A 14,291-nucleotide genomic window follows, 5' to 3' on the forward strand; every position below is an offset into this window, starting at 1 on the left:
GGTGCCAGCCATTCTGTACCCTAGTTCCAACTTTTCACACGCTGTGGAGGACGCCTTTTTACTTACGTCATCAGGCGGGTTGGGTCTGGCCTTTCATACAATGCCCAGTATTTTGAGGCAAACCCACGCCCAGGGTTCCTCCTGAAGGCCACGTTAACACCGGACTGGTTAAATATTTGAGACAAAGCGCTAATAGACGAGGCCAAACTTCCTCCGTTTGCAACTCTTGCTGGCAAGGCGTCAGCTCTCAGGGCGTGAGCTAGTTTCTAGGACGGAGCCACGTGAAAACCAGCCTTTCCTCCCGGAGGACTCCACCGCGGCTCCGGTGGCCGGATGTTTGCGCGCTACGCCTGGAGCCAGCATCCGCAGCAGCAGTTCCGCGTTCTCCGTAACTAATGGCAATCCCCGGGTCCCGGATGTGACGTCACGTTCCGCCCGCTCTTCCGTCCGTTGACGGAACTCTGGGCTCCCGGATTTGGTGGCTGTGGACGTGGACCAGGCCGGCGCATGCGCGCGCCGGGCCTCCCGCCTCAGCTGTGCGGGAAGGGCTGAGCGCGACCTCCGGGCTCGGTCGGGGAGGCGGTGGGGGTCATGGCCAGCCGCTGACAGGGCTCGCCGAGGGCAGAAGGGGGCGAGGCCGTCCCGCCGCACCCCTCCCCGGGCCTGAGGCCGGTCGGCCTGGCCCTCGGCCTTCCCGCTCGGTGCTGCCGCCGCCGCGGCCGGCCGAGGACGGGAGATGAGTTGGTTCAACGCCTCCCAGCTCTCCAGCTTCGCGAAGCAGGCCCTGTCCCAGGCCCAGAAGTCCATCGACAGGGTCCTGGACATCCAGGACGAGGAGCCGAGCGCCTGGGCCGAGGCCATTCCCTACGGAGAGCCGGGTAAGGGCGGGGCGGGGCGGGGCGGGGGTCTCCTCCCCGCTGGCGGAGCTGCGGGCAAGTTCCGCCGGCCCAGCCCGCCCGCGGTTCGCCGTGGTCCGGAGGGAAATCCCGGGGCCCCGGGGGCCCTGGCGCCTGCGGCCGCGGGTGCGGGTGCGGGTGCGGGTGCGGGTGCGGGTCCCGCCGGCCTCGGAAAACCCGCTGCCGATTTGTCGGGCGTGTTCCCCGCCCTGCGTCGACGTAGCTCGGGGCGCGAGCCTCCAGAAGCTGGGGGGCGGGGGGCAGCCTGTGAAGCCTGTGAAGCCCGGGCACGCGAGCAACAGGCCCCAACCCTGGCGGGGAGCCGGACGTGCCTTTCCGTGGCTTTCCCGGCGCCCACACAGCTCCTCGAGTTCGGGGTCCAGAAGGGGAGGACGAGGCTGGGAAAGGCCGCGCAGCCGGTCGGGGGCACGGCGTGGGGGAGGTACCCCCCGTGCGGGTCGGACCAGGACTCTCCGACGGGCTGCGTCTCCGCTGGTCACGTCTCTTGAGCCGAGCCTTTCAGGGATCCTCAGCTGCTTTGGCTCTAGGTCTAAGGAACACTCCAGCATTCGGGGGTCAGGGATAGAAGGTGACATTTGTCGGGGGGTGGGGAGTAACTCAACTCCCTTTTCCCCAGATGCCCCCTGCATTTCTGAACTTTAGAGGCAACAGAATATACATTTTAGGTGTCAGGGTACTCCTTTTGTGTAAACCTGGGGCTTGAATCGTCTATAGATGTAGGAAAAGATGTTAGGGTTCGAAGCCCACGGCCAAGAAAGAATTCTCAAGGTGCAAAAAGGTGGTTTTAGTAAAGCACGGGGACAGGACCCATTGGGCAGAAGGAGCTGCCCTGGGATCGTGGGGAGTGGCCCATTATATACTTTGGCGTGAGGCTAGCTAGTTAGGAAAAGGTCATTTATTACTGTTCAGGAAAAACTCCATTGTAAGACTCTTCAGATGTATATCCATGGGTCCTATGCTTGGGAGGGTTATTGCCAACATGTATCTTGGGGAGCCGAGATAAAGGAAGGTCCCAAAGGAATTTATAAATGTTAGAGTAAACTTAGAGGATCCTGGGGAGGCGGGGGGTGTCAGGCTAAGATTGCCTTTGCTCTTAAAGTATTAACATCCAGGTAGCTGAGTTCCTAAAAGGAATGTTACTCTGCCTGTTTTAAGGACTTGTCAGTGGGATGCAAGTAGTAAAGAATTATTACGTAATAATAATAATAATAATAATTTTTCTTTTCGCCTTTGTGTCCCACATCAGTCTTTAAGATTCACTTTTCAAAATAGGTTATCCAGAATATCCATTTAGTGAAATGCTATGAATATTTGTTGATCACCCATGTTTATTTTGCCTTACTCAAGGATGACCAGTGGATGTCAGATGACCCTGGGGTTTATAGAAAACATTCTTCAGTTTCTGCAAGAGGCAGATTTGACTTCTGTCTTTCATTAAGATGACCTGCTAAATTAAACTAATTAGCATACTTCATCTTGCTTGTTCTTTCGCATCTTTACTTACGGTTTGCTCATTTTTTTTTCATTGTTTTCATATACTGGACCAATGGCTGTAAAACAGTGTCCCCCAATTGAAGTATCCTACATACTTATGAAACCATATTATAGAGTAGACTTTAATATAGGGCGTGATAGTTTTGGGGAGCTTTTCAGTGCTTGTTCTCTCCCCACCAACTTCAAATTGTGTAGAATTTGTGATAATTCTCAGCCACTTTTGAATTTAGAAAAGGAAGAATTTTTTTAAAAAGAAATGCTGTAAGTATTTTAGTAAGTATGCCATTTTTTTTATCATTGGGTTTTTTAGTACCATGTATTTCTGTGACTGAATCATCTTTTTTTATCCAGAAGAAAGTTATTTTCTCTGTAGTATTTTTAAAAAGGCCTAGTGTAAGCTACCATCTATATAAAAAAATACTTCTTAAAAAATGCACATCTTTGAAATTCATATGGCTTTTTTTCTTTTTAAGGTTTTAGTTTATTTACTTATTTATTTAAGTAGATTCCACGCCCAGCATGGAGCTCCATGCAGATCTTGAACTCAGGACATGAGATCAAGAACTGAATTGAGGTCAAGAGTTGGAAGCTTACCTGACTGAGCTTCCCAAACACTCTTTTTATATTTTATTTTTAAGTAATCTGTATATCCACAGTGGGGCTCGAACCCTCAACCCTGAGACTGAGAGGTACACGCTCCATTAACTGAGCCAGCAGGTGCCCTTGAAATTCATAAGACCTTCTAAATTCCCCCTAAATTTGGAACTTAGGAGGGGAACAAAACTTCCTTGTAGACTGGGTTGGGAGAGTGGCACTTGGAGAATGAACTTGTCATTAAGTGGATAAAAATGAATTTGTCCTCTAGAAGGTACTGTTCCCATCAGTTTACTTTGATCTTTAGAAAAGGACACTTGTCATGAATATGTTGGGTTTAGTTCTTGAATGTTACCCTTTGTCCAACTCATAACCATGTTTTATTACTGATATTATAAGAATAAAGTTAATATGAAACTATCTGAATAGAAGGTAGGGTCAATTTGCTATGACCACTTATGACCTGTGAGTGAGTGTACTGTCTGTTGTTGTGAGATGCATCCTGTGTGTCTTAAACTTAGCATGAGTTATATAATGTATACTGGTACTCTCTTAATTTGTCGTATGAGGGAATAACATACTTGCTTCTGTGCTTCTGGTAGGTCAGATCCATTTTGGTCTCTTAACCTTTGCTCCTAGTTCCTTTTGGGCAGATCCATACCAGTTTTCCTCTTTAGGCCCAAAGTTCAACAATGACCTAATTAATTATACAGTCAGCAGGGAGCTTAAGAGGTCCAAATTGTAAGTCATAAAGCATAAGTTTCCTTTTTTTTTAAAAAAACTTTATTTATATTGACTTATAATGATTGTAATAACATAAAATGTGTATATATATATTTTTTTTTTTTTCTCTTTTAACACATATGGATATTTTTTCTTAAAGGAATAAGTCCCCCTGTCAGTGGAGGATGGGATACTTCAACCTGGGGGTTAAAGTCAAATACTGAACCTCAGAGTCAGCCGGTAGCCTCTCCTAAAGCAATTACAAAGCCAGTTCGGAGAACTGTGGTAGATGAATCTGAAAATTTCTTTAGTGCCTTTCTCTCTTCTACGGATGTCCAGACCATTCAGAAGAGTCCAGTGGTATCAAAACCACCAGCTAAATCACAACGACCAGAAGAAGAAGTGAAAAGCACTTTACAGGAATCCTTGCACACTGGACAGTCAAGAACATCTGAAACAACTGAGTCAAACGTAAAAGACTCTACTCAATGTGTATCAGGGGAAACTCTGGCAGTCGATTCTCTGTCACCTAAAACTGAGGGCAAGTGTGAAGAAACAATTAATAAAGAATCTGATATGAAGGTATCAACTGTACGTTTGAAAGTGTCTGAAAGTGTAATTAATGTGAAAACAACTAGAGAAAATATATCTAATATGTCTATGGCAGAAACAAAGGACATGGTTTTGGAACCTAAGGAACAAAAACATGAAGACAGACAGAGTAACACACCTTCTCCTCCTGTCAGTACCTTCTCATCTGGTACTTCTACCACCAGTGACATTGAGGTTTTAGATCATGAAAGTGTAATAAGTGAGAGCTCAGCAAGTTCGAGACAAGAGACTACAGATTCAAAATCAAGTCTCCACTTGATGCAGACATCTTTTCAGCTTCTCTCAGCATCTGCTTGTCCTGAATATAATCGTTTAGATGATTTCCAAAAACTCACCGAGAGTTGCTGCTCATCTGATGCTTTTGAAAGAATAGACTCGTTTAGTGTACAGTCATTAGATAGCCGTAGTGTAAGCGAAATCAATTCAGATGATGAACTGTCAGGCAAGGGATATCCTTTAGTACCTATTATAGTTAATCCTTCAACTCCAAAGACTAAAATAAATGAATCAGTTGAAGGAAAATCTGAAGAAGTAGTGAATGAAACTTTAATTATACCCAATGAGGATACAGAAATGGAAGAGAGTGGACGAAGTGCAACGCCTGTTAATTGTGAACAGCCTGATATTTTGGTTTCTGCTACACCAATAAATGAAGGACATACTATCTTAGACAAGGTGGCTGAGCAGCATGAAGCTGCTGACAGTAATCCAGAAGCGCATTCTGAGAAGGAAGATGTTTGCAAGGTAACTCTAGAAACCAGAAAGGGGATTTGGGGATATGTCTTATAGAGATTAAATCATTGTTTTTAATCACTGATTATTTTTAACATTCAGTATTGTATGATGATTGTTACTGACTAAAAAAGACAGGCATTTTGTTTTTTGTTTTGTTTTGTTTTTAAGACAGGCATTTTGACCCAGGTGTAGCATTAAGGATTTTAAAACTGATCAATTACTGATACTAAGTTACTTGAAATTTCTCTGAGGCAACTATGATAACATAAATTGCTATTTCAATATAACTAAGCATAAAAAAGTCTCCATCTTGCGCCAGTACTGTTGAGTCTTTTCACCTATGGTTTTTGTATGCTGTGCTCGTTTATTTGTCATTTTGTGAAGGATTGTCTTATGGAAATGTATATCTTCAAATCCTTTGTAGGTAAAGATGCTGAAACGAATATAAATATATGGTTTTTCTTACATCAAAAAAATTTCGCATGTTCACATTGTTTGTAGCAAATCTTAAGTGTAGTCTTTAATTATTGATGTGTTTCTGTTATTATTAATTCCTTGTTTGTTTTCTCTTTTATGTTATTTTGATGTTTCCCTGATAGCTATCTTACATGAATAAGAATGGGAAATGTCCAAGGAACAATGAATGGTATTGCTTAGGAATAACAAATTGCTTCTACCTAATACCTATAAAAGAAAAGTGGTGTAAATTCTTTAACATAAGTCACAGTTCTGGTTTTTCCTATGATTTTTAGATATAGAAATTGAGTTGGATTTGGCATCTTTAATAGACTCCTCTGAGATATAGGATGTCTTGAAGAAATGTCCTGTAAGTGCCATGTATTGAATTATTTAATGCAAAAAAAAGTGCCAGATTCTGTTACTTAGGTTTAATATTATTCACAAATGAAATGCCATGCTCTAGTTATAATAGTGGTTTGAATTCCTGAAACCAATACTGTTTAGTATCAATAAAATAATTTTGAGCTACTTTCCGAAGGTAAGTGATTTCTAAATCTAGACCTCAATCAGGTAAGACCATTTTTTTTAGTGCATAAAATCGTCATTCCTCCCCTCATACACAACTTTATCACTACTTCCGCAAGACCTAAGGAGTAAGATATTCTAACCATTCCTTTTCGTTTAGCTTTATACTGGTATATTCTGGAGATTTTTTAAAGTTACAGGTCTAATGATTATCTAAAATTACTTTTATTTTTTTAAATGCAAAGTATCATACTAAAAAAAAAAAGGTACACATATTTGGATTAAAGAATAATATGGAAAAACACTTTTATATCCACTACCCAGCTAACATACAGAATATTACTAGAGGTTTTAAAGCCCCCTTTGATCTTTTTTTTTATTTTCTCTATTTCCCTTCCTCTTTTGGTGGATGTGCACATCTTTCCTAGGTTTTTGCTGTAACAAACTTGTAAATATTCTTGTATATTTATGCAAGACTTTTCTCTAAAGCATATCTAAAAGAATTTTCTACATTAAAGAGTGTGTAGATCTTCAGTTAGATATTGACTAATTGTTTTCCAATGTGGTTTACTAATTTATACTCCTACCAGCTATGTGGTTGCACTAATTTATACTCTCCTACCAACGATGTATGAGTTCTTGTTGTTCTGAATCCTCTGTGTTCTCAGTATTGTTTTAATTCCTTTTATGAGATAACACTTTTATTTATAATAGTGATTAGATTATCTTTACAACTTACCACCTGCATGTAGAAATGGTTTTTTAAGTTAAATGTTTGACTTTTGTATATTCTCCTTATTCAGAGAGTTGAATTTCTGAATGAAAAACTGGATAAAAGGGAGGCTCAGTTATTATCTCTTAGTAAAGAAAAAGCACTTCTCGAAGAAGCCTATGATAATCTGAAAGAGTAAGTATTTTTACAGATGTGCATAATTTTATGTTTTGTAGAGGCCTAAATACTTGGTTATTATTTAAGAATGTTTTTAAAACTAAAATGTTTAAAATTTAACTTGTGTATAGTTGTTGAAAATGGAATAATATTTCAATTTTCAACTATAGATTTCTTTTCTCCTCAAATTATCTTTACTATATTACCTTTGGCATTGAAGAGAAGTATGTGGAAAAACAAAACAGAAAACCTTTTTCCTTTTTACTACTAGAGATTGAAAACTTGTATTTAAAGAAAACTATGATATTAGAAAAACGCTGAATATTTGCCGTAAGGAGGTGGTTAGTAAAATGTTAACAGATTGAAAACTGAAAAATTTTGTTTACCTTTCTCTTATTTTTACACATCAAATATTGGTGACATTTTGACTTCTAATGGGTTTTCATTGAGATGTTTTAAAATACATTAGGCAGATAATTTGTCTTTTGAAAGTTAACAGGCTTAAAACTAACCGATTTTAGTAAAGTATATATTGAAGAAAATGTTATTTCCTTTTGGAAACAACTGCACTCCTCTTGTTACCCTAGGAATATGTAAACAAGTATTTCTGTCTGTTGTTTTTAATTTAGTGAAATGTTTAGAGTAAAAGAAGAAAGCAGCAGCATTTCTTCCTTGAAAGATGAGTTTACTCAAAGAATTGCAGAAGCAGAAAAGAAAGTTCAGCTAGCCTGCAAAGAGAGAGATGCTGCTAAAAAGGTAAATGAAAGTTAAAAATAATATTAGTTAAATTCTATACAGATGTGGATTTTTTGAGGGATGCATTCATAATATTTTGGTATGAAAAAAAGAAGATTAAAGGATACCATTTAGTATATTAACAAATTATAGATTTCTTAATACCTTTAGACTTATAGATTTTTGATACTTTAAACAAATCTAAACCAGTGTTTGTATAATCCATCTGTAAGTCCCTTGTATATATAGCCAGGATCATTAGAATAATTTTCATAAGTGATAATTTCATCAAAATAAATAAACCTAAGTGCACTGTATAAATTTTTTTAAGTATCCTTACTCTCGTTTGTTACTGCTTCAAATCTATGTGTTTTTTCAAGTCAAAATAATTTTAAAATAAAGGGATTGTAAGAGTTAGTGACTCTTGTGAGGCACAGTATTGATTTATTCTAATACAGGATTTCTCAGCCGCAGTACTATTCACATTTTGGGCTGGATAATTTTATGCTGTATGGGACTGTTCTGTGCATTGTAGGATGTTTACCAGCATCCAGGGCTCTAACTACAAGACACCAGTGTCACCCTCACCTCCGCATCTCCCAGTGCACATCCATCACTCCCTTCCCCAAGTTGTGATCATTGAAAATGTTGGCAGACTTTGCCAGATGTCCTCTTAAGAACAAAATCACTCCTGTTTGGGAGCCACTGTTCTAATTCCTACCATTTATAGCAGTTGGCTATTTTAAAAGTTGGTAACCAGATAAGGTTAGTAATTATTTCTTCTATCCCAACTCTTAGTAATAACATTTCTCATCATTAGCCCTTTTCAGCTAAGCTGCTTTCCTTCTTGACCAGTGTTAATGTTTATATTTTTTCTTTGTATACTGTTACAGAAGAGAAATAAGTCATATACTTCCTTCTGCTTAGGTTGCTTTAATTAGGTAACTCATTTCAGATATAATAACTTGACAATAACTTGAGACTACCTAACCAACTTACTTTTTCTTGTCCCTACTGTATTCCATCTAAACCAGTCTAATTGAGAAATCAGATTTTAAATAATGCTTGTTTTCTGTAATGTACTTTGAATTGTAGATCTAAGATAGACCCAAACCATTGAGTATAGGTGGGAAAAGCTTGGGCCCTAAGTTTTTTGTTTTTTGTTTTTTTTTTAATTTTTTTTTGGGGGGGGGCCCTAAGTTTTAACACGTTTTATGTGTACTGCTATATATGATCCCCCTACTTAGGATCTATAGGAAATTCAGGGTGAATTGAATTCCCTTAATCGAAGAGTTTGCTTTTCTAGTGATGGAAAACAGATAATGTCAGCACTTACATAGTACTAGGCAGAATGAAACAAATTAGAGATAAAGATGAATAAGCAGTTTGGAATGGTATCACAGGATGAATTCTGACCGGGGGAATGGAGGAAAGTTTCATGGAAGGCAGGAGAGTCTTATTGGGCCTTGATGGATGAATCAAATTTTGACAGTTGGAAAATACACAGCAGTATTGTGAATGGTTCAGAGAATGGGCTTATCGGCTTTGTGGACTCAAACCTGGTTTCCAGTGCCTAGGTGGTTCAGTTGGTTAAGGCTCTGCCTTTGGCTTACATCCTAGTCCTCAAGTCCCATTTCCAGCTCCCTGCTCAGTGGAGAGTCAGCTTTTCCCTCTCCCTCTGCTCCTCTCCATTTGCACTCTGTCTCTCGCTCACTCTCTCAAATAAATAAAATATTAAGAAAAAACACCTGGTTTCAAGTTAAACTCTACCACTTAATAGCTCTCTGACCTTCAAAGTTTATTCAGTCTCTCAGCGTCTCTTAGTTTTCTTATTTGTGTAATTGAATAAAATACCTCCCTCATAGGATTGTTGTGAGGATAAAATAATGGGTAGAATGCATGGTTTAAATACCTGATGTTAGTTGTCTTTAGCTGTTGTTTGGTTTCAGATCATTGCTTAAAACCTAATTTTAAGTATGATTATACAACACTTTTCCCATCACCATACATACTTCTCCATTGTGGTTTTGAAAGATAAACTGTCTTGACATGTTTGTGCTGAATCTCTGCCTTATTAAAGTAGGTTGAACCTTATTATGTTTTCTCTTATTTCACAATGCACTAGCAAGTACAAGTTTTAGATGAGGAAAAAAAAAAAACAGTGAAAAATAGAGACATATGTTCTTCCAAATATTATACTTCACCTGAAAAAAGTATGTGTATAGAGATACTCAAGAAAGGTATTGAAAGTTAACTTATTCTCATTTGCATTTGCATTTTTTTTTAAGATTTTATTTATTTATTCATGGGAGACACAGATCGAGAGAGAGGCAGAGACACAGGCAGAGGGAGAAGCAGGCTCCATGCAGGGAGCCTGATGTGTGACTCGATCCTCGGTCTCCAGGATTATACCCTGGGCCGAAGGCAAGCGCCAAACTGCTGAGCCACCCAGGGATCCCCTCATTTGCATTTCCATATTAAAACTTGTTTATACGTGAATTCTGGTTTTCTGTGTTGTTTCAAAACTGTTTACTTAATTAACCAAGGTAATAATAAACTTAGTTTAACAGAATAAAACTTACAGATCTTTATCGAGATTTTGATTATTGATGACTTTTTTGGATATGGAAAAAATTGAAAAATATGCCCAGAATGAAAGTAATTCCTTATGATATTCACATTCTTTTTTTTTTTTAATTAGGAAATCAAAAGTATAAAAGAAGAACTTGCTACTAGATTAAATAGCAGTGAGACTTCAGACCTTTTGAAAGAGAAAGATGAGCAGATCCGAGGGCTAATGGAAGAAGGTGTGTAAAGTATTTAGTTAACTATGAAAAATACTGTAAGAATGGGAAAAATACTTGCCACCTGATTAGCTGCTACTTCTTAATAAAAAACACTTGGAAGCAAGAAAAGTTTGTGCTTAAACCTCAGAAATGGTAGGTGACAATTTATGGAAGAATGGGGAGCAATATATATAGAAGCAGAGATGCGTTATATGTAGCCTTCTTTTTCCTAGAGTAAAAAAAAATAACTTGCTGAGAAATAAATGTGGTTTCATAAAAAGAGCTTTTTTTTTTTTTTTTTCATAAAAAGAGTTTTTAACAGGTTTTATTGCTGTCACATAAAGCAAGGTATTTGAGGGCTATTATCCTGGAATTTATATAGTATTTGAATATCTGGCTTGGGTACTATGTGGTGTCATCATATTGTTTAGTTGTTTGATAGTGAACTTTTTGTTATACTCTTGTTTTAATTTTTCAGTTATTTAACATTTCGTGAAAAGACTTAAAATTAGCAAGGTTGTAGAAATTAAATACCCTTCGTGAGAAAAATTGTTATAAATAGACACTGGATTAATTTCTTTATGTACTATCATAGGAAAGAAGGTAGTTTTGGAAAAGGTGATTAAATTTTTAAAGTTTTTCTAGTTGTAAGAATTACACTTACTACTTGGAGAAATTTTTAAAGTTTTAGGAGACAGAGGAAGAAAAAATAGATCATAACCCATTTTATAGGGAACTATCAATTTCTTCTAGTTCTTTTTTAATGCGTTTTTAATACATTGTTAAGCATAATTAAGGTTACGTATTTAATTTGTAATCTTTTACATTTTCATAGTTCTTTTACATTTCCCCATGCTATTAAATGCTTTGCTAGCATTGTTAATGGCTTTTAAAGTCCATTATATGGCCATAGACTATAATTTATTTTATTCTTTTTCTAATGTACATTTATTTCTAAAATGTTAATATTACAAATAGTTTTTAGATGAACATTTCTGTGCTTAAATCATTGAACTTAAGAGAATTTCCAGAGTAAGTGTTAGAAAACAATTGGAAACAGTCATTGTATTTGAAAAAATGAGTTTTACCCTATTTTTATTTTTCATTTATTCAGCTAATATTTAACAGTTGGTATGTCAGATACTATATTTGATACAATAATTCCTGTCCTTTAGGAACTTACAAACTAATGAGAGGGAAGTGTAAGTATACAGATAATGATAATTATAAAACATGGCCTACACTGCAATAGAAGAATGAAGGGAGAATTAATAAAAGAGATAATCATTATCTCAAGACATATTAAGGTGGTGAACTGCCTGTGTTACAACAAGAGACTGAGGGGAAGGCTGTGTGCATGGTTTCTTTATTTTATTTCATTTCATTTTTATTTTATTTTATTATTTTATTTTACTTTACTTTGATTTTATTTATTTATTAGAGAAAGTGAGCACAAGCAGGCAGAGGGGCAGAAGGAGAGGGAGAAACAGACTCACTACTGAGCAGGGAGTCAGATGCTGGGCTCCATCTCAGGACCCTGGAATTATGATCCGAGCCAGAGGCAGACGCTCAACCAGCCTAGCCATCCAGATGCCCCTGGTTTCATAATTAAAAAAAAAAAATACTTAAAGTATTTATATCGGGTGTCACTATTTGAGTATTTATTAATTTAGGTAAGAGGTGGGTTGATGTTCTCTTTTGCTTAATGAACTTCTTTATACTGAAAACAGAATGATTTCATATGGGATTATTTATTTATTGCTTCTCTATCCCCCAGAAGTATTTTTTTTAAAGATTTTATTGATTTATTTGAGACAGAAAGAGAGCACACAAGTGATGGGGGAGAAGCAGAGGGAGAGGGAGAAGCAGACTTCCCCCTGAGCCAGGAGCCCCATGGGGCTTGATCCCAGGACTCTAAGATCAGGACCTGAGCCACAGACAGATACTCAACAGAGTGAGCCACTCCAAGCACGCCTCACCCAAAAGTATTTTTAAATTCACAGCTGAAAATCTGAAAGACTCAAAGCTGAAAGCACATTACAATGAGTAGCTGATTATTATCTTGCTTCATTAATTATTAACATCTAGGCACACCTACTTCGTATCTTTCTGCACACACACACACTTCCTTTTGCCAAACCATTTGAATGTAGGTGACAGATAAGAACATTCCACTTCTAGGGACACCTGGGTGGGTTAGCAGTTGAGCAGCAGTTTGGCTCAGGGCGTGGTCCCGGAGTCCCAGATTGAGTCCCACTTGTGGGATCGAGTCCCACATCGGGCTTCCTGCATGGAGCTTGCTTCTCCCCTCCCCGCTGCCTATGTCTCTGCCTCTCACTGTCTCTCATGAATAAATAAGTAAAATCTTTAAAAAAAAAGAAAAAAAAGAAAGAAAGAAAAAGAAAAAAAAATTCTACTTATAAATTCTTTTTTTCCCCCCAGTTTATTGAGGTATAATTGACTAATAAAAATTGCATGTAATTTTTGATACATGTGTACATTGTAAAATGATTACCACAGTCAAGCTAATTAACATATCAGTCATCTCTTGTAGTTACTATTTTTTCATATGAGAACACTTAAGATCAATTCTGTTAGCAAATTTCAAGTGTATGATATAGTATTATTAACAGTAGTCACCATTCTATATGTTAGATCTGCAGAATTTATTCACCTGCATAATTAAAACTTGGTACCCTTTGACTAGTATCTTTACATTTCCCCCATCCCTGGTAACCAGCATTTTACTCTCTGCTTTTATGAGTTAAACCTTTTTTTATATTCCACATATAAGTAAGATCATGCAGTGTGTGAGTCTGGCTTATTTCAGCCTCCAGTTTCAGCCACATTATCACAAATGACTGGATTTTCTTCATTTTCAAGGCTAAATAATATTACTTTATATACACAGAGCCACTTTTTTTTCTTTCTTAGAATATTTAATGAATTGGGAAAATATTCACAATTTTAGATAGCAAAAACAAGTTGAGCATTTGTGTATAAAATACAACATTTTACTCAAGTATAACTACATACAGTGTTATATTAGTTTCAGGTGTCCAACATAGTGATTCAGCAATTCTATACATTACTCAGAGGTCACCATAATTACAGTCACCATCTGTCACTATATAACATTATTATAATATTATTGACTATATTTACTATACTGTTAATTTATATTTCACTGACTTATTTTGTAACTGGAATTTCGTACCTCTTAATCCACTTCACCTATTTCAGTCCCCCACTCCCACTTCCCCTTTGGCAACCACCATTTTTTTTTTTTTCTGTTTTTGAGTGTTTTTTTGTTTGCTTGTTTTTATTTTTTTGTTTTGTGTTTTAAATCCCACATATAAGTGAAATCATATGGTATGATCCTTTTAACATATTGTTGAATTCAGTTTGCTAATATTTTGTTGGGGATTTTTACTTCTTTGTTCACCAGGGATATTGACCTATTGTTTTGTTTTGTTTTGTGTGTCTTTGGCTTTCTTATCAGGATAATGCTGGCCTCATACAATAAATTTGAAAAGTTTCTTTTTCCATTCTATTATTTGAAACAGTTTGAGAAGAATAGGTATTAATTCTTTATTAAATGGTAGAATTCAGCTCTGAAGCCATTTGGTCCTGGTCTTTTGAGGGAGGAGTCTTTTGATTACCAATTCAATATTGTTACTACCAACTGGCTTATTCAAATTTTCTTGGTTTTTTCTCATTCAATTCGGGGAAATTTTATGTTTCTAGGAATTTATCCATTTTTTTTGCTAGGTTGTCCAGTTTGTCAGCATATAGTCTTCATAGTATTATCTTATAATTCTT

At 37.5% G+C, this 14,291-nt stretch overlaps 1 protein-coding gene across 1 annotated transcript in view; it reads left to right on the plus strand.

The window, feature by feature from the left end:
• The first annotated feature begins 449 nt into the window (after positions 1–449).
• TMF1 (TATA element modulatory factor 1) overlaps positions 450–14,291 on the plus strand; it is a 33,295-nt gene continuing 19,453 nt past the window's right edge. The window contains exons 1-5 of the mRNA XM_025984942.2: positions 450–878; positions 3,889–5,084; positions 6,863–6,966; positions 7,578–7,704; positions 10,385–10,490. Coding sequence (XP_025840727.2) covers positions 737–878; positions 3,889–5,084; positions 6,863–6,966; positions 7,578–7,704; positions 10,385–10,490 — 1,675 coding nt within the window. The 5' untranslated portion in view covers positions 450–736. The remainder of the gene's footprint in view (positions 879–3,888; positions 5,085–6,862; positions 6,967–7,577; positions 7,705–10,384; positions 10,491–14,291) is intronic.

Source organism: Vulpes vulpes, chromosome 9, assembly GCF_048418805.1.
Source record: "Vulpes vulpes isolate BD-2025 chromosome 9, VulVul3, whole genome shotgun sequence".
NCBI lineage: Eukaryota > Metazoa > Chordata > Mammalia > Carnivora > Canidae > Vulpes > Vulpes vulpes.